Genomic DNA, 21,240 nt, shown 5'->3' with positions numbered 1-21,240 from the left:
ATTCCCCGGAACGACCCCAACGCGCTGGCGGCTAACGGTCCGCCGCGCGCCGGCACCCTCAACCGCGGCATCAGCACCCAGAGTTGCCCCGGCAACGAGCTTAAAGCAATAACTCCTCCCCCTCCAGCGACGCCGACGCCTGCGGCCTCACCTGCCCAGACTCCGGCCCGCTCGCTGGAACAAGTCTCAGTCCGGGTCTGAGTTTCAGAAGGGGGGGCGGGCACATGAGGACTTCATTCTGAATCCACTCAGGTGGATTTTAGCCGCTCCACAGCGGAGGTCCTGCTCTCATCCTTAGACTGTGGGCCCGGTTAAAAGCTCGAATTGGCTTTCAGGTTTTTTTCAGCATCTGTGGTCTCTTAGGATCCGGATTCCTTCAGAACCTCAGAACAAAAAAATGTTGAAAGCATCGAAGCGTTTTTTTTGTGATCCACCTGCTAGCGCTCCGAGCGGACAAAGGCTTAGCGTCCTCACTTTGGACAGAGGAGAGTTCATCGTTCATAAACACCACCTGCCCTTCCCCCCTCCCTCACCTCGGCAACATGTGCCTTCTGTCACCACGGTCCTCACATGTACGGTACACCCATGAATAAAAAAAAAACACCCTGACACCGAGGACGTCACTCAGACACCCTGTAGGATAAAAGAGTCACCTGAACAGATACCTCAGCTTTCCCTCCACCTCACGTCTGCGTGCTTCTTCTTCTTCTTCATTGTTTTTTTTTTCCTTTTGTTTCCCAGACACCACATATCACACGGAACAAAAACAAAAAAAAATTGGGATACACTGAAGTTAAGTGTTAAGAACTGGAAACCGATGGCATGGTGCTATGTGAAAAAACAACGTTCAATGTCCACATTTAGGTTTTTTTTCTTAGTTTTTAGGGGGTTAAAAAAAAAACACTTGAAAAGAACCCAACGGGACGACAGGTCACTAGGCTAAGCAGCTTGGCAACGCACAGAATGCATTCTTGTCCCATGCAAGGCCTTTTGTTGCTCACCATGGGCACAATGACACGTAGTATTACCGCTGGAAGTCGGATTGTTTTGGCTTTTGCCAGCTTCATACAATGCATCCATACATCGCAGCTGTTTCTCCCTCCTGACTTGGCAACCTGATAAGTGGTTTAACTCAACAACAAAAAAAGAAAAGAAAAGAAAAAAAAACCCAGGATCTGCATTTTCCTCCTGACCACGTAACTGTTTGGACGAGTCGCCTTACATGTCTGGAAGAACACTGAACTCTACTCGGAGGATGTCAGGAGGTTGGACTCGAAAAGACGGAGTGACTTTTTATTTATTTTTTATTTTTACCAGGCCCCAATGAGAGACGCAGCCAATCATCTACCGACAAAAAACACAACGTTTGTACCGAAACATGTACGCAGATACGTAGTTGACCATCACGTAGAGGTCTTAGTGTAGTCGTCTGTTCTTCGTCAGCTCCGGAAAATAAAAAGCTGCGGGTGAAAAGTGAGCTGGATGAAGAGGAATAGAAAGTCAGCTTCTCGCTCTGCTTATGATGGTTAATTGTGAAACAGTAGTCCCAATGATTTATGGGTAATTCTTGCTAAGAAAAATTAGCATTAGCCGTTTAAAAAAAAAATGTTTTGTTTTTTTTACTTAACATGTCGGACGATGCTGAAGTGTGGAGAGTAAGAAGAAGGTTTAGATATTTAGCAAACTCACTTTCTGAGTGAACACTGTCGAGCTGCAGCTTCTGATGATTATTCTTTAAAATGGTAGCATTTCATATTTAGCATGCCAGCTAGTTAGCAGCATTCTGGCTGCTTAGTAGTCATTTATGAACACTTATTAGTACCTTACTCTACATGAGTCTACAGCTAACAGGTCATTAGCTAAGAGTTTGCCCTCCATACCTCCTGATTACTGGTTACTGATGCTAAGTCAGGAAGTTGTTGAACGTGATTTATAATCTTAGGCCATGTGTTGCCATGTTTTTTTGTAGGCAGAAAAGTGCTGGCTCTTGCATGAAGCGTTTGTGTGTTGGCAAGAAAAGCGCTGCACATCCGTCCTGTCTCCATGACAAATGTCTGTTGATAACGGCCGCTGTATGACCGACATAGCTTCGTTGCCTTTAAGTGAAAGCTGGAGTAAAAAACGATCTCAAATATAAAACAGACACTTTGGGTACAAGACGCAATCTGTGGGCGCCAAAAATACGGGGAATATCATACATTTGGAAAAGCGCGCCGGTGAAGTCGACAGCGGCTTTGTGAAAAGTCGAAAGACTTGAGCGCTCTTAGTGGCTGCGCAAAAATTGCGGAACACTTGGATTAAGGACGCTGGGTGCTATGCTTCCTCTGGGCGGTCGCCTGATGCTGCAAACGCTCTCTCCTTATTGAATACGACAAAAAAGTGCTAGGTGGACACGATGCCTAAGATCATAATTCATGTTCAACAACTTTCTCACTTCCTATAAATGAGCAGTAATCTGGAGGATGTTGAGAGAAAATGATCTATTAGCTTTAGACTACCGTCATGTAGAGTTAGGGCTCGATCGCCCGTATGCACACGCAGCCACGCTCCGCAGGCGCTCCCCGCTCTTCTACCCCCAGATGTGGCCGATCCTATAGGGCGAAGCGTCTCTGTGTGATCGCACCCTTGAGGTGCTTGTAAGCGCTAAATAACGACCAATAAGCAGCCAGTATGCTACTAATTAGCATGCTAATAAGCGGCTACTAAATGGAGAATATTGTGACGTCTTTTATTTTTTAATCTTAACTAAGTGAAACGATAAGTCCCTGATGATTTCTCAGAGCACACGGTTACAGCTTCAAACGTCTTCAGTTTCAAATATACGCTGCACTTAGGGAGACAAACAGCAACTACTCACATTTAAGAGGCTAAAATGATGAACTATTTCATGTTTTTAAATAAATTTAGAAAACTAGATTTTAAATCAGTCTGTTAATTTTCGGCTACGTGTTTTAGCAATAGAGCAGTCCCTAAAAATAGACCTGCTAGTTGAATTAGTGGACGTACAGAATAACTTTTAAATGCAAACGTTTCCAACAAGCAGCTATCACACTGTAAACAAAGAAACTCTCTTTGGACTCTAATGAAGTCTTGTTTTCATGTTTAAAAAAACTCTGCCAGGACAGAAATACAAAAGAGAAGTGTTTAAAATCCAAACTTAAGTTTTCACTCCTCACCTAAAGCTTCATTTTGTAGCCTATGATAAAACTTTTAGTGGTGTTTGTGTGCAGGTGGAGTTCGCCCAGCCGTCATCGACCTGCAGATGTCGACAATTTTGTTTCTTCCTGTCGATTGTTGCTTAAAGGTGACATATCCTCCTCCTTTTCAACCAGTTTAAATAAGTCTCAGAGCTCCTCAAAACATGTGTGTGAAGTTTCTTGTTCTAAATCCACTCTGATCCTGTATTTGATCATGTCTATAAACCCCTCTATTTCAGCCCTGCTCAGAACAGGCTGTTTCTGTGTCTGTACCTTTAAATAGGATGGACTTGTATCATCATTTGGGGGGTTTGTAGACAGATCAGAACATGATGAATTTTACATAATATGTGACCTTTAAACGTTGAGGTTCATTCTTCAGCTTGGAAACCACGAGGCCCATGTGGTATAACTTCTGGAGGTTTCAGTCCTACAGCTTGTTCCGCATCAGAAAAAAAAGCCATTAAGTCGAATGCTCAGGAACAAATTAAAAAATGTGAAATGCTGGGCAGAACTCCTGCTGTGGATCATGGGATGTGATGACTCAGAACTCCTCGAATAAAACGTATAAAAAGACCTTCTTCCAAATGAAACACCAAAACTTTTCTACAAACCAGGATGTTATAAGAGACACCAGAATGCTGCTTTTAAATACTTCACACACGTAGATAAATTGAAGCGATCTCCCCATACAGGCGTATCTTAACCGCTTCTTTAGAATAGACCAGACCCTGATGACCCCTTGTGACCCCTCGTGACCCGTGACAAGCGATAAGGACTCCATTAGATTGATTTCCTTGCATTTCTTTTTTTTATTTGTTACATTTTTTCTTGTATTTTCGAGAGGCAAAATGTTTCAAAAAGCTGTGAAAACCTGATTTTTATTTGTTTTTTGAGAAAGAGTCAACCTGGTTTAAATTTCATTCTAACCTGAGTTATAAAGATTGTAAAGTCGGGATGAAACGGCCATATGGAAGCAAAGAAACGTCGTCATAATTTAAATTTTCAAAGAAGGTGAATGCTTAAAGGATTGAACACTTTGAATTCAGCCCCTCTCTAACTCTCTTTCAAATCAAATCAAATCAAATTAGTTTACGTTTGTCGTTATGTATTTTTGAGACGCTTTAACTTGTTTTTCAGGTTCATGAGTCCACAGGTTTCTTTACCAATCTTCATTGATTACTCTGTCGTTAAACCTGAGCTTAGTATGATTTAAAAACGTCTCTTTTGATTTGTTTTTAATTAACATTTAACAAGTTGAGTTGTTTTTTAAACTAGAGGGCACAAAACTACCTGCTGGAGATTTGGAACCAAAGTTAAATATTTAAAACCGTATTTAGCGTGTTCTACGTCACCTCTATTATTACACGTTTGTCTTTAGAATCAAATTATGAAGGAGACTGTGGTCGAGGGTCTGGCGTTGTAGTACTCTAACTTTTTGAAGGTCTCTGTCTCGTCTAGGAATTGAAAGCATTTTTACTCGGTCTTGTCTCGGTCTCATGGGCAGACTCGGGATTTTAAATCAAGACCAGTCTAAACCAACACTGAGAAGCAATTTTTCCATGTCATAACTGTGATTAGAAATAAAACGCTAATTTCTAAAAGAGCAAATTACTTCTAGTGGTGATTTGTATCCCTCGGTTACAGCCGCCATCTTCCTGGTGTTACAGTCTAAGTGAGTGACACGCCCCCTGCACACAAGAGGATTATTCTTCAGTGATATTTATGGTCTTGGTCTTGGTTTTGTCTCGGTCTCGGGGCACTCTGGTCTCGGGTATGTCTTGGTCTCGGTTAGTGTGGTCCTGACTACAACCCTATGAGGGGCTTCATGGGACATTTCAAAGGTTTAGTTTAAGTTGTTTTTTCTGAGCTGTAAGAAGCAGAAAAACAAACTGTGTCAGTGTAATAACACGTTCAAGCATCATTGACACATGTTCCCCTGAAGAGCAGCCTCGTGCTCATTATTCCAGGAAGTGTTGCGACAGAGTGAATCACCTCTGCACGACAAAACCTTTATGTGACTTTTTGCCCAATCCTCTGGCGACCCCTTCTGGTCAGAGTTGGAACAGCACGCAGAGACAGCGATGAATGAACATCACATCTCTGATCAGCAGGCATAAAACACAGAGACGTCAGATATTTGTTTATGGTTTACTCTGAGGAAAACAAATAAAACAAAACAGGAAGTAAGCGAGGAAAACCCATGTTATCAGTATTTTATTTTTACATTTTTGAGATGGGAATTCAGGAAGACGTTTTTATCCGCTGCTTAATTTTCTAGAAAGATGCTCAACATTTTTGTGTGTAAAATGTCACAAAAGACAGTGTCCAGAAAAGAAACGGGACAATAAAACATCCGATTTCAAGTCTGTGAATGAAATTGTTCATTTTCTGTAATGACCTTTTAGACTCTAAAAACTTGAACTACAAAGTTCTTTGTCTCTTGAATTCTCATTCACCAAAGCGTCAGCCTTTGCAGACGACCTCAATTATCACTGAAGACTTTAACAGCTCTAGTAACATTTTAAATCCATCCTTAGGTCTCGTTTGTTTCACTCTGGATGGATTTTCTTAGATGAAAAATTATAATAAGATGACATAATAGATTAGAGACACACAACACAATACTCTGTTTACACGTGAAGCCGACGACGTCTAACTGCAGTGAAACTCTGAGGAACTCATCCCTCCATGTTGTGTTTTTTTTAATAATAAAAACTGCTGTTTTAAGTTTGTGTGACACCGGCGACCCTCCTGCTCTGTCAGTGTCATCGAGACGATGAAATGTTGACACCACTACCCTGACACTTAGTCCTTGTTTTAGCTTCGTCTGCTTCAAATCAACAAGAGTAGACGTTGTGTAAAAGCTTTTATGTGGTCACTCTTTCCTCGGATGTAGTTAAGTGAACAATAAGGCTCGATGAATCCCATTAAAAGGTGGAAACCTGTGACGTCTTTGATTGTTTTCTGTTTCTGTCAGCGTCAAACACAGCTTTTGTAAAGTAAACTTGACAAAACTTGGATTTAAATTGATAAAAAGAAGGTTTCATGTGAAAGAAAAGAGACTTTATTGCTGATTTAGACTTGCAACAATTGGAGTGGCTGGTCATTTTAAAGAATGCAGTTTTTTTTAGGTGTTTCTTTAAAAAACTGGAGCCCCTTTCACATTGCCAGTTCAAGGCAGGACTTTTTGTCCCAGAGGTGTAATGTTGGGGCGAAGTTGTTCCTCCCGCTGAGCCGGTGTTCCGTCTTGACGTGCTACCTTGTCAAATGATGCTACCTCTGATTGATTGATTGATTGATTGATTGATTGATTGATTGCAGAGGCTTTTTGTATCCCCTGTCAAATAATGCTCCCAGTACAGAGTCACTTCAAAACACGAGAACTCGCTGCGTTTGCATTGTTAGGAAAAAAGAAGCACGTTTTGCTACTCTATAATAAAACCTTTATTTCAGATTTTAGAGGAAGAGTGTAGAAGCACATCTCGATGGATAGCACTATTTGTTAAAACACCGGCATCACGGGTTACTGAAGAGGTGTAACAGATGTAAAACAGCGTCACTGTAAAACGGTGGGTTGGAACGGTGCTGTTTTTGCACGTTAAGCTCCCGCTGTTTGATCACATGTTTTGCCTCGCTCGCGCTTTTGCAACGACCACTGGGGACAACGGTATCACACAGTTGAGGGTTCAATGTGTCAGTACAAAGGTGTAATGACGAAAGAGCTTCGTTAAGTTGCTGTTTGGGGGAAAAAAGGGTCCAAGAAGCATCGTCCAGCAACGGCCTCAAAAACAATCAGACGTTCTTATCGTTTCCTTTTCTCTCCGTGTTTCACAGAAAGAACGCAAGATGTTTCCACAAGTGCTGCACTTCTCCTTCTAACACCACTTTCTCCTTATTGGTTTTTTCTCTTAAAATACCAAAAACTTGTATTTCTGTTTAATGAACAGCTTCTCTAACGTCCACAATGACATTTGTTTTTTTGCTTCTTTATATCTGAAGATTTATCCAAAGGCATCCGGTCCTTTTCATGATCTTCACCCAAGTACAGTTACCTTTGGATCATGCTTTCAAATGTTTGTTCCTTTTCTGTTTTTGGGTCTCAACGTAATCTTCCTGCAGAATTAAGATGAAAACATGCCGTACGTTTGCCTTTTTCCTTCTAGTGTTTCCAGGTTTACAGACACAAGCTCTTTTAAAAAGCATCAAAAATATGTTTTCTTGCACTCTTAAAAAAGCAGGTGGTGTCAGTATTTCATCCTCCAGTTGTGATTTTTCTCTGAGTCCACTGACATGCGTGGACACCGGCTCCAGAAAATCACCGCCTCACTCTTGTAAAAAAATGTTAATTCCTCCTCTTGTGGACGAAGGAGTCGTTCACCTCCACGTGTCATATAAATGTTTTTTAATATATGTGGCATCATCTCCATCTGTAGGCACTCCTTCAGGCAGGTTTAAGGTAGAATATTCTGAGTTTACTTTCTTCTTCTTCTTTTTGAAATCAGTATTGTATTTATTTAAAAAAAAAAAAAAGACAGTGTTCATGACTGACTGACTGAAAGGCTACACTGGTGAGAGGCGAGATGTAGATTTGTGGACGCTCCGTTTACAAACGCCTTTGGATACTTGACTTCTGTCAATAAAAATGTGAAAAATAATAAAACAGTATTACAGAACAGTCTGGTTTTGTGGGTTTTATTGTGTGGTAACACAGCAAGGTCAATGTGTCGCCCTCTAGTGGTTCAAAATAAATCCATGTCAGATTACCACTGATGGGACTTTAGCTTGTATTCTTTTATAGTCTTCTCACTACAGGTCACACCTCCACATTCACACATTGATGGTAGAGGCTGCTGTGGAAAGAGTCCATCAGAAGTAACTCATCCCATTCATACACCACAGACGAAGCAGTGGGGGTAATTGGGGGTTAAGTGTTGTAAGGCGGCTGGTACAGGAGGAGACGCTAGCTGCTTGGAGGTGGCAATAAGCAAAAGTCCTGGGATAGCTGGTTAGCATCAGTCAGACCCCCCCGTCCTATAATAATTCTGACTGTTAGTGTCTTGCCCAAGGACACATCGGACATGTTGCTGCAGCAGCTGGGGATTGAACCCCCAACCAACTCTACCAACTGAGCCACAGCCGCCAGAGTTTTTTTTTGTGTATCGTGTCCTGCCTGCGTTTGCTCTCCATAAGGACGGTTTCCCTGCACACACAAACGCCTGCTGCTGCGTTAGCATATGAAAAAGAGGGGCTTTTCCGGCCAAGTGAGTTTTTGCAATCAGTGGACTCGCCCCCTGCTGGCCATTTTAAAGAATGCAGTTTTTTAAAAAGGAGCCTATTTCACATTGCCAGTTCAAGGCGGGACTTTAACACCTGTTACGCCTCCCCATCAGTGTAAATGTCACAGAGGTGTAATGTTTGGACGAAGTTGTTCTGAGGCGGTGTTAAATCAAGATGTGCTACCTTGTCAGAAAGTGCTACCTCAGCGCGTTCATGTTTACAGTATACTATCCTGCACACACAAAAGCCTGTTGATGCTTGATTGGTCAATAATTCCTGGTTTTTCTTTCTGTTATTCTCCAAATTCTCACACCAAAGTCTGGTCCACCATTTACATCTAAACGGGTTTCCCTGTTCATGGTCGCTGGGGGCTGGAGCCGATCCCAGCTGTCATTGGGCGAGAGGCGAGGTACACCCTGGATAGGTCGCCAGTTGACATGTAGAGACACTAATGCTGCACTCAGGTGCTCCTCTAATGTCTCTGTTACAACTTCTATTTGAGCTAAACGTTGATGTGCAATACTTAAATTATTTGGAGGATTTCAACATTAACAAAATATCTTTTGCCCCCCGTGTGAAGACGAATGTGACGTCTAGTCGAGCCCCTAATTCTTTCCCCGAGTTTCCAAGTTGTTTGGGATTCAAACCAGGAACGTTCTCGCTGTGAGGTAACAGTGCTAACCACTGTATCAGGATAAAAAGATATCATAGCAATCTCTTCCTTCATGACATCAAAAGTCTGGCAGACAGAAAAAAAGACAAATAGAAAAAGTTTCACATTTTAATGATTCTGTTACAGACAAGCTTTTTCATAAAAACAAGTCGCTCGGCTTGCAGGGCATGCGTAAAGATATGAACGTGTGTTTTCACATGTTGAGCGTTTTAAGAGCAGTTTATAGTTCGGGCAGTTTCTCAGAACCATCGTGCTTTCGAGGAAGCAGATTTCTCGCCTGTTTAGGTTTTTCACAAAACAACACTTCACATCTTTTCAGGGGCAAACATCGCTCTTCAAATCGTTAGAATGCTTTTTTTTTTTTTTTTGGCAAAATCTGTAATCAACACTGTAAATTATAAATATTTAACCTCTTCTTTGTTACAAAACAGAGTCTGTTAGCTCAATACTGGCCACAAGAAACAAAAAAAACTGTCCTTCATGCAGAGTTTGTGGAGCTCAGTTTACATTGACTTAAAATCAGAGCATGTGAAAAACGATCCAAAAAAAAAGAAAAAGTAAACATGACGCGAGTATAAGACTTTAAGTTGTGTCTCACTGAAATCAACATTAAGGTTTTGATTTCATTTAAATTCTTCCTCTCCTAAATCTGGTTTGTCTCCATTCTCGTGTTCCCATTGAAGAAGGTGCTCTAAGTGCCGAGGGGGAAACACCCACAAACTCGTGAAGCAGAATAAACTTTGGAAGCAGCACTTTTCAAGTCTGGGTGGTTGTGTACATGCAAAGGGTGCAGACATCACACAAACGGGAGGTGCAATCATGGGTTTGAGTACACAGAAAGTCGTTCAAGTCGATATAAAAACTAAAAATGGCAAAACGTGTAAGGCAGAGTTTTCCCTCCAGAGGACGGCGGGAGCAGGAGAAAACCTTCAGCGTGAGGATCCTGAAGAGAGCAAAGAGAGGTGAAGTAACTCTGACACCTAGTGTTTAAAATGGGTACCGCAGTCCATGTTTGTATGTGTTCATAAACAGCAGCTCTCTGTATGTAATCTTTAACACATGCTCCAGGAGACGGTTACCTGTTAAGTCACCTGCTGAATGAGCCCTTTTTCTGGATCGTGTTTATCATCCAGGTCCTCATCAGAGTCTGAGTACGAGAGAGAAGATACAACAGGAAATTAAAAATCCAGAGGTCTGTGATGAGAAGTGAGGTCAGCACACACGGGGAGTTCTCTTGGAAATCTGGCTTCACCGCTAAAGGCCCCGACACACGAGCAGACGGCAAAGAACTAGTGGCGACCAAAGCCGTCTTTTGTCTTGGTCAAAAAGTGGCACTTGAACACACCGCAAAGACGGTCAACCACAACGTACGTTCTGCTCATGTGTGAGAGGAAATAACTCTCCATGGGGGCGGTAGTCCGTTGTTATGATACCAGAAGACCATTTTCACACCGCTGTCGCTCACCACTCGTATTATAGGTCGTCTACTAACGGAGAATAATGTCTGATAAAAAGTTGAAAATGGCGCTGGCGTTGTCAGCTCTTGGTCTTTTAGTGGAAAAAGAAAAGAAGAGGCGGAGGAGACAAATAAGTAGAAACCGCACTAATGAAGCGGCATGCTCAAGGGGATTTCATGAACCTGAGAGGAGAGCTGGAGAGAAATGAGACCTCCCAACAGCCAATCAGAGAGATCCCTCTCACCGACCGCCGACGCCGATTTAACATGTCGGAAGTAGGAAACTTATGAGGAACTATGTATGTGCATTTCGACCACTGGAACCACAGTTAAATCTGGGGTAAAAGATCGACCATACAACATCCTGTGTTTCCATGGCAACCATAAACATGTCATGTCAAGACACGGGCCGCTACAACTTATACAATGAAGGATTTCTCTGGCTTTGATAACGGTCGGAAATATTCGAGGTGACGCGAGGACCGAATTAATTTTTTTTTAAACATTTTTAATTATTTTAGTGTAAACATTAGACAGATTACACCTTTAAATCAACAAACTGAGCGGGTGAAAGGAGCAGACACAGGTTCAGATAAGTTTGAGATGTCCTGACCTGCCACGGACTCTGGCGGCGAGTAGAACTGTCCGTCAGATAAAGGACCTGGGCCCATGAGAGCAGCTCGCTCTGTGGCGTCCATGATGGACAGATATCCTGAAAACAGAGAAAGGACGTTATATTAGGGCACAAAGACTGAACTGAAGGCCATCGTCTGCAGAATCAGCATGAAGTATGTCTTAAAGCGTGTGATTACAGCGCTGTATGGGTCACGGGCCTCAGACTCACTGTTTTCGTCTTCGGCTTCCTGAGGAAGAACCTTGAAGTCGAGCAGCCACGTTTCAATCCAGGCCAACACGAAGGAGATGATGGGCAGCAGGTACCCAAAGGCCCCCTGGGACAGCAGCTACACACACACACACATGAGATTCATTCATTAAATACAATCCATGAAGAGGGCTGATACTGCTAATTCATGTTACATCTAAAAAAGAGGGAACGGACGTAAAAAAGAGCCAAAAAATAAGACAAAAAAACGCTGAAACAATAAACTGAAGAGTTGAAAAATGACACAGAAACTCCTCTGGAAAAGGCAACAAACATAAAAAGCCTAAATTAATCAAAGCTATGATGAAAAAGCTCATTAAATTCGCCTTTTAGTCAGTAGTTTAATTCTGAACGGTAGTTCTGATATCAACCAGCAGGTGGAGCACTAGCTTTTCAATAAGCCTGCTGGTGATGCAGAGACGGAGTAATGACGCAATGGTTGACACACAAACAAAGAGAGACGATGCCGTTTGGATTGCGGGCGACTCTCACCTTTGATAAAATGACTTTCACAATCAGGAAAGCACAGCTGGTTGCCGTGGTGATCTGTGCAGACACAGGAAACACTGATCAGAGACACTCAAGACTGCAGGCGTGGAAATAATCAGGTGTTTGATCTTTGTCAACAAAGATGAAAATAAAAAATCTCAATTAAGTTGTTATTGTGAGATCAAAGAAAGATCTTTAGTTAGCATTAATTTTTTAAAGCGGATATAAAACTGCACTCTGTCCAGCAGCCAGCAGGGGGAGCCACACAGGTTGCAAAAAGGAGTCCGTGGCTGTTTTTTCTTTCACATTTGCAGACGTTTCATCATCATCATTTCTATAGGATTTGTGGCTGTTTCACATGCACCACACAACCTACAGGAGGGGGGGGGGGGGGGGGGGGGGAGGGGTCTCCTAAGGCAAGACTGGGCGTAAAAAGAAGGACGAGGAAGTGGCTGATGAAGCAACAGAGTCCGCTATACGGCGCTATAATGAGAACATCTGCCTTTATATCAAAGCTATGAGTATTTTGAATCACAGAATCTACAAAAGAGTAGAAGAAGAACAAACTGGAGAACTGCAAATATAACGCAGCAGTTTAAAAACGTGCACAGAAGTCATGGCGGTGGCGTGCAGACAGTCTGAGGTCGTGAAAAAACGTCACTCCTCCCCTCCCCCTCCCACTCGCTCGAGTTGAATTCTCCTGATCACATCCTGCTGCGTTCTCACAATCAGATCGCTTTCTTCTGAATGAAAACTTACTGCGATGGCCCACCAGTGACGGAGTTTGCAGACGGCGTACGCCAGGATGAGAGTGGCGAACCTGAAAACAGCCAGGAGCTGAGCGGGAGAGGAAGAAGAAGCAACAACGGGACAGAAGGTTAAAGAGGGGAAGTTGTAGTATGAACAACAATAACAACAATAAAAGGAATAAGGGAGAGTAAAACTTACAAAAATGTCAAAGAAGGAGGCGCGGTAGTCGTAGTGTAGGACTTCTTTATCCAGCTGCTTCTGAATACCCCCGTTCACCTGTCGGACACGGACAGGTGATGAAAACACTCGCCAAAACATTAACCAGAGATGCACCGATTGAGAAAACAAGAGTCCCAACAATCCAACAGGTGACCTCCTCTGCCCAATAATAAATAAAAACTCTCAACATTGATCCTAGTTTGAGCACGTTTCTGCTCGTGGAGCTTATTAGAAACATGCAGAGGCTTTTTAGGTCGGGTACAATCACTTCTATCTGAACCACTTCTCTTGCCCGCTTCCATCACTGCAACACCTGTTGACCTGATAACTGCTCTCATGTCTGACAAACCGAGGGGCGTCCAAAACGGCCGTGTGGAGGGGTCGCCTTAAAAGCGCCTTCCTTCTCTGGTCCAAACAAATCCAGAGCATTCAGGACCAGAGGAGCTGCTTGTCAACAGGCAAGGGTAGGCAACTGCTTGGGGCACCGGGCCAGTAGGGGACTCCCCTAAGTGGCCCCATCTGATTACACTCACTCATATTTGACTGAATGGGGGAGAGACACTTTAGTAACTTAACTGCAGCTAGAAAAGAAAGATTGTTGGTGTCAGATCATTTATGACATAATGGGGACGAACGCTGTTTGGAGGGGTCCCCTGTAAATGTCTGCCTCGGGCCCCAACAGACTCCAGAATCGCCACTGTTCAGGACCAGAACCGAACACTTAGAAGGACGACATATCGGCTGCTGCATTGTTTTGCTGGATTTGAAGATTGTTGCATGTTTTAGAAGAGAAACGTCTCGCTTTAAATATTAGAGTTGCGAAGGAAACCAGGCGCATTTCTAAAAAAAAGGAAGAAAGCCGTTGGGGACATGTTCCAGTCTGACAGGTTTCAGTCACAGAGAAAACCAAAAGTTCTGCTTTGAAACAGAGCAGAAATATTATTTAACTTGTGTCACTAAAATTCCCTTTCGAGAACTGGTTATACAAAAAGTGTGTGTCACATATTCCACATATTTGCATCAGTTTCCTTTGGTGAAACTGGAGCTCTCTGTGCTGCAGTAAAACATACTTCCTCATTGGGGGAAGTGAATGAACAACTGAATGACCTCGATTCACTTCTCCAGCGGCACCTGACCCGTTTCTGTTTTTGCCTTTGACACAAATTAAAATGAAACTATAAATTTAGAACAGCCGATACAGGTGAGGTTACACTATCTGTATATGAGGGTTAATAAAGCTATCAGATAAAGACGTACAAATAGAGCTAAGTCATAATAAGAGGTCAGCTGACTTCATCACCTGACACATATTATATAAAACAGTTAATGTTTAGTTGAGAGGTCAACACGTCTGACCTTAGACAAGTCAAATAAAATCAAACCCATTGAAGTCCACGACCCAGTTCTACCTTTTTACGAGTCCAAGGATCACTGTTTTTTTGGTTACTATTTATGACAACAATGACAACGTTCTTTTCAGGCCTTGTGCCCACCTGCTGCAACAATTAAAAAAGACAGGTAGACACACGGCCTTACACCTCTGTTATTAGAATCTCTGTTTCAATCCGTTCGGCAGCACCAACATGCACCACTTGGACTTTGAAAAGGTCATGACACAAGAAGGTAAGTCTTACATTGAGCTCTATGATCCAGAGCAGGGTGATAAACAAGAGGTCAAAGGTGACGAAGAGGCAGAAGGTCCTCCTCACGTCCGAGATGCACTTCTTATCCCCGGATTCGTAGGACTCCACCCGCGCGCAGATGGGCGTTGTGTTTACAGACCCCAACCTCCTGGCGGTCAGCCGAGAGTCGGCACTGCTGCTGCATCGGCTGTCCATCCCTGGTCACGCGTGTGACCCCCCCCCACAGCCCTCCTCCGGCCGGGCCAGTCCCGCCCACTGGTCAAGAGAAGGTGGACTCAGGTTGAGTCAGAGGAGGCGGATCATTGGAGCAGGGAGCCGTGTGGGTTCAGGGGACGTGGACTTACTGGTTGGAGGTAAACGTCATCACTGCATCTGCAGGACGAAGCAGAAAGTCGGACGACTTGATTAGAACGAAAGAAAATAATCCTCCAAAGCTGCTCTTCAAATCAAATCAACAAATCATTAATTAGATGCCTTTAACCAATTTCATTTGAAGGCACATTTCAAAGCACTCAAAGTCACCTTACAAAGCAGAGATAAAAACAAACATGGCGACAAAGAAATGAACATTAAAGAGACAAATGTAGAGAGTAAAATCATTGTGAAGAGGATTCATGATCAAGCAGAATGCGCCAGTTTAAAAAAGATGACAGGATTTGAAACCAAAGAGAGAGTTGTTGTTACGGATGTGTGGTGGGAGGGAGTTCCTGGGGAGGGGGGGGGGGGGGGGGGCTCTTGACCCCATGGTGGACAGGCAGTAAGTTGAATGGAAGAAGACCTGAGAGTGTGGGCGGGCGCGTTGATGTGCAGAGGAGCGAGACACTAAAACTTATGCGTGCTGTGGTCCTCGAGAGCTGGGCAGCCCTGGTTCGAGTCCTACCTGGGTCTCCTTCCCGCATGTCATACCCCTCAGGGAAAATAGTATTTAGGGTGCCAAGCACTTACGTTTCGACGCACAGGACTCTGAGGAAGACGAACTACCATAACCCTAACATTTAAGCACACATTTGCGGTAATGAGAGATCATAAAACAAATGAGATGAGAATCAGAAACCAAAATATATCTCTCTCTCTTAAGGTCATGTACTTTCATATCCCCAAATCCAAGATCCCACACTCTCCGCAGCTTCCTCTTAACGCTCCCATAGCGTGATCAGACGAGCCCGATGGGAAGTATTTCTGTGAGAAAAGTTCAGAATTTAAAGTAGCAGAATTTCAAAGGTTATTTAAGTGTTTAAGTTTCAGAAAATCTCTTTGAAATCAGGATTTGTGGTCGGAACACGCGCGGAGAGCAGAGGCATTTCTCAGGATAGAAAAACACATAAAAGACGCTCATGCACTGCTGGAAACAAAAGAGTGCACTTCAAGTATTTCACTGAGGTATTTAGTATATCACGCCTTTATTTTGGTAGCGTTGGGGTGGCAATCTGCCCCGTCCAAATGATAGGATGTGAGAAACTTGAGACTTGAACAGGAACACAAAAAGCAACTTTAAACACTTACTGCTCGACATACTTTAATACGGACGTGTCTGCCTTCTTGTTTCCAGTCCTCAGTAAGAAGAAATGCCTCACAGTTGCTGTGTTGGGACTTGATCGTTTAGATTCCTCTCAGGCTGTTTCTTGACTTTAAATCTTAGTTGACTTGTGGTCACAGGATTTCTGCGGATTAGTGGATTCCTCAGAAGAATTTGTACAACTGTTTCTCTTGTGACATTGTCCGTCTGCACTCAGGCAGAAAGGAGCTTGAAGTCTCACTGCTTATTTGAGACCAAAGCATATTTGTGGATATTTCTGTGATAGCAGAACTGTAACTTTCATTCCTTAAGTATGACTAATGACTGCCAGATAATTCCTTTGTAAAAAAAAAAAAAAACGAAAGAGGTTAAAATAACATCCACTTTGTAAGATTACATTTTATGAAGCTGTTTTTACAGATTTCTTTGGGCCAGTTGCAGAATCTTAAAAATCAAGACATTCATTTGTTCTACCGTTACAAGAGTGAGGATTTAAAGCTTTTCTGTGCAAATAGGAAAATAAAAATTACCGTAAAATATGTGATATAAAACGCAGTCTGTTTTGGAGGTGTTGCAAAGAGAAAAGGATTAAAGTGTCGATTTCTATCGTGTTCAGTGAAGTCTACAACGTGCAGTTTGTGTGCCGCTCTTTTAGGACCATCCGTTTTCACTTTGTAGCGTTTGCACTCCTACTAGATACATTACGGTAGTCAAGCTTTCAGCCTTTGGTGAAAGTTTCTAAATATCGACAGCCAGCGAGTCGTGCTGCCTGACTCCACTGGTCACTCGTCAACTTTAATATAGGAGTATAGGTGCTGGGCGACTCCGAGGAAGCTACAGGAGAAACACGTTGTTCGCTCACAATAAAATACAGTAAAGTTTTCAGTGTGCCACCAAGTTTTGATTAATTTTTGATGGTATGTTCCTGCAACCGTGCGCACCTGAGAAAAAATAAAGTTTTATTAAAAATGTGCCACCGTTTGATATAAATGCACAAGGGAGGAAGAAAATATGTTAAAAAGTTGAATGGGGGGGCGCTGGTGGCGCAGTGGTTAGTGCGCGTGCCCCATGTATGGAGGATGTCGTCTCAAGTGGGCGGCCCGGGTTCACATCCCAACTGTGGCTTCCTTCCCGCATGTCATTCCCCACTCTCTCTCCCCCTGATTTACGACTCTATCCTCTGTCCTATCGCTCCATTAAAAGCCCAAAAAGCCCCAAAATAAATCTTTAAAAAAATTAATAAATAAATAAATTGAATGGGTGACTTCCATGTCTTCTGCAGCCAGCCTCAAGCGGACACTGGAGCAACTGCAGTTTTTGACGCTTCATTTTTTTAAAACACTGTCGAGGTGAACGTAGAGAAAACGCTGCGCAAATGTCACTCAGAGATCAGGAAGTTCATTTACTGAAAAGGAAAAGAGAAGTGGTCACAGAGGCTCTCATCTAGTTCTGTGGTTTAGTTCATGTTGGACGCTAACACCGTTGCAGAGAAGAAGAAGACAAAGCGGGGGGAGCTTTAGCAGCACAAGGAGAAAGAACTGCTGACTGAAATGGCTGTTTAAAAAAAAAAAAGTGAATCTTTTCTCTTTGTTTAAAGCCTGGCTGACGTGTTCCCTGCTCATGAGGTATTTTTGGTCGTTCCTGTTATTGTTCTCATTGTTTTGGAGCTGCACATTGTGGAAATCTGTTTTATAAATAATCATAACGTAGCAGAATGAACTAGAGATGCACCGATTGGGAAAACTCAGGGGTGATACTGATGTTTACACTTCTTTTGGTGTAATACTCCCAACGATGCCGACATTGAAAATGTAAACAAGTCAGAGTTTGTCCAACAGGTGACTTCTTCTGCCCAATAAGGAGTGATGTCTACGGGGAAAACTCGGGGGGGGGGTCGTTACATTTAAAGAGACACACACACCAAAACGGAGCGTTCTGAGAGAGCTGGTTTATACAGGGTCACAAACCTCCTCTGGTTTTTGATTCATGTTATATTTTGTCCAAAGCACAGCACAGATGTTTCATTTAGACCACAGGGGGGCTGTTTGAAAAGGAGAAGGGGGGATAACATGTCCTCTTTAACTCAAGTCATAATGTGACTGATCAGCTTTCACTTTTATTGGAGTCATATTTGACCAGGAGTATCTGCATGCTCTTATTTAATCCACCACTGCACACAGTATGCCTGCCACCACATCCCCGTTACATGAAAATCTAAGACTCTACCACCACCATCTCTTCAGGCCCGACGTGATGATGACACACAGAAACACTTGTTAAAAATGGGTGAACAGTGTGCCAGTGTGACTCTGCAGCTCTGAAGAGAAACTAGTTCACCAAAATGTGCATGCAAAGGGGTTGAGGAAGCTGCACATCCAGGCTGCACTGAATGAAGCTTTCAATGCAGCACTTGCACAGCTCAAAATAGCCGATCAGAAACTGCAGCAGGAAACGCAAAGTGCAACAAAAACACCAGCTGACTGAGGAGGAGAGGACGATGACCACAACTAATGATAACAGCACTGACGGGTTCATACGAGTAAATAACATGCTTTCATATAACGAACAGAAGAGGGAGAAATACACTGAAATAAACACACAAGCTGCACCTGAAATGCTGCACACAGTAAAGGAGTTCAACAGCATCATGCAGGTCATTTTTAAAGCTAGCTAGCGAGGTAGCTTGAAGACGTGTATTCAAAAGGTTTTTAAAGCATATTTAATACTCAAAGAAGTCGCTCTCACCTTCTAATCTCTCTGCTTCGGCGATTTAAATGTTCTCAATCGGAAGGCAGGACGTTTCAGTCGGGCAAGTTTTTTTAACCTCAACACAGCGGACGAGTCATCTGTTTCCCCTCGTCGCGCTCGGACAGGATGGCGGAAGCAGGCAGAGAAAACATGAAAGCGCGAAGGATTCTGGGAGATGAAGTCTGTGTCTGAGCGAATCTTAAAGGTGCACTGTGGAGTTTTGGTGGAGAAATGTAAAAGCTGGAGAAATGCACAGATTATGTGGTATATGTTCGTAACTCTATACACAAACTGTCCTCAGAGGAACATTTGGTCCCTGGAACTGTTTGAAGATAGATGTCCCGCGACAGTGAAACCGTAACTCTCCTGGTAGCTTTTTAGCGCCAGACATTGTCCAGGGACTTTATTTGAATAAAGTTTGTGTATTTAGTGCAGAAAACATGAAAATTGTTTCACTTCTCCAGCTTTCAAATTTCACTACCACATCCACCTAGTGCACCTTTAAGGTCCCCCTGGTGGCCACGATGGAGTTGTCCACCAATTTTTTCTTCACTACTTAGCATAGAATTTTAAACATTTTTTTATAAGCTAAACTGATGATTTAACAGAAAAAAAGGAGCAAACCCCAAAGTGAAAATGTGCAAAGCATGGAAAATGATGAACAAAAAAAATTGGGGGCATTGCTGAGGCTACGTCCATGTATATGCAGACTACGGTTTTGGCGTTCACCATATTGGAAATGTAGCATCCTACAGGGTGTAGCTAGCTACCTATAAAGAAATTATCTATTGATACCAAATTAATATTCTTTTGTAGAGATGAACTCGGATCGGTATCAGGTCTGATATTGACATAATGTACATTTCAGGTTACATTGTGGGACACTTGAAACATTCTGCATTTGTGTGGGGGATTTTTGAGACTCCATATGCCGTGGTTCAATTCACAAATAAAATGTTTTTGTCTGCAGCCAATCAGATGTCTTCTTCCTATTCAGCCAATCACAGTAGCGTAGACACGGGTATGATTTAATATGATCACTAAGCGTTACATCTGCGCATAACCAGCAAGCCCAGCTGGCCTATTCATTTTTCACAGATCCAAAGAGGTTTAGCAATGTATGCATGGTGGTTTTATAGGGGCAAGGGTTGTGCGAGTTTATTTTCTCACTGATAACTGTGGCAGCTTCAGACAATATCAGTAAAGAGAGATTTAAATATGTTATACCACATTATTGCAATTTGTTCACATGCAGACCCGTGGTCAGGTCACATGAGAAAGGAAAGAAGAGTCTGTCAAGACGATTTTAAAGTGTTGAAGAGAACTCTGCTCATTCCTCAGGAGCAAAGCTTTTAGGGTCGAGAGCTAAAGGAACAGACTGACTGATGAACACTCTCCCGCTCTAACCCTGAACATGAACAATCTCACTTAGTGTAAACTCTATATCAGCTTTCTAAGACACCACAGCAATGAAGACAAGTTTGTTTATTGAGGATTTAAAACTTCAGTTTGTTCACACAGCAAATAGAGAAATCTGTTCAATGTCTTCTTTACATTTACAGATTCACTTCATCCAAACAAAATGTGTGGATAAATCTCCTTTATGATTTTGACAGGATACCTCAGTGCATTTGTCCACTTACATCTGAAGGACAAAGGGCACTCCTTTGATGATGTCAAGGTGCACGTCATTCGCCAGGGCAGACCGTTGTTTTGAAAGGGGTGTTACAGAAGCCACCGATGTTAAGGTTAAAGAAACACATCCCTTAACAAAGTTGTTTGTCTGAGAAACCATGTATCACCAACCTACAATGCTATTTTAAATTATCTCTCAAAACAACTCAAGCCCTGTTCCCACCTTGGACTATGTGACCCTAAGGACCCACAGACGACAAGGGGTGCTAATGACTCTAGGAGAAAATAGGACGACTCAGCTAACAACTCCCCATCCTTGATCATTAGCATGTGGATTATGCACAGAGGCTTGTATTTGTAGCTCCACCTACCAGATAGTTTAGAACTGAAGAAGCCTTTTGGAGGACCAAATTTCACAATATTCTTGTTATTACAAAAATTATGTGTTAAATGTTTTTCTCTGAGAGAACTTCAGGACTCCATGATGTACCTTGTGTTGTAGTCTGCAAACCCTCCTTACCTCTATATATTTGTTTTGCCACTGACCCTCCCCTCTCCTCTTTTGTTTGACTCCCTGTGGGTGAGGTGGATGTCCTAGTTGTGCGTATGTGAATACTTTTGTTCATCACAAAGTTTAGATGTTTTTTGCTTGTGATGTTGAGTTCATTTTAAATATCACGATATAGTTTGACATTTTACAAGTCCTTAAAGCTAGCTCACGTGCACACACATTAAGCTAACATGCAGGCCT

General features: G+C 42.7%; 2 protein-coding genes across 2 annotated transcripts in view; one reads left to right on the top strand and one right to left on the bottom strand.

The window, feature by feature from the left end:
* Window positions 1-7,873, top strand: part of LOC109999616 (solute carrier organic anion transporter family member 5A1-like) — a 38,932-nt gene extending 31,059 nt beyond the window's left edge. Inside the window, exon 9 of the mRNA XM_020654706.3 lies at window positions 1-7,873. This exon is cut by the window's left edge and continues 320 nt beyond it. Within this exon, the coding sequence (XP_020510362.3) occupies window positions 1-201 (201 nt within the window). The 3' untranslated portion in view covers window positions 202-7,873.
* A 1,372-nt stretch (window positions 7,874-9,245) lies between these two features.
* stard3nl (STARD3 N-terminal like) lies at window positions 9,246-18,991 on the bottom strand. Its single transcript, XM_020654710.3, has 9 exons — window positions 18,852-18,991; window positions 14,582-14,962; window positions 12,927-13,004; window positions 12,738-12,815; window positions 11,982-12,035; window positions 11,451-11,568; window positions 11,220-11,318; window positions 10,230-10,297; window positions 9,246-10,093 (listed from the first exon to the last, which is right to left on the bottom strand). Exons 2-8 carry the CDS (start codon window positions 14,783-14,785, stop codon window positions 10,233-10,235), a joined length of 696 nt encoding a protein of 231 aa, XP_020510366.2. The 5' UTR covers window positions 14,786-14,962; window positions 18,852-18,991; the 3' UTR covers window positions 9,246-10,093; window positions 10,230-10,232.
* Between the last annotated feature and the right edge of the window lie 2,249 nt (window positions 18,992-21,240).

This window comes from Labrus bergylta, chromosome 4, assembly GCF_963930695.1.
Source record: "Labrus bergylta chromosome 4, fLabBer1.1, whole genome shotgun sequence".
NCBI classification, from domain to species: Eukaryota; Metazoa; Chordata; class Actinopteri; order Labriformes; family Labridae; genus Labrus; species Labrus bergylta.
The sequence above is the reverse complement of the archived record's forward strand: the minus strand, read 5'-3'. Positions and strand labels throughout refer to the sequence as shown.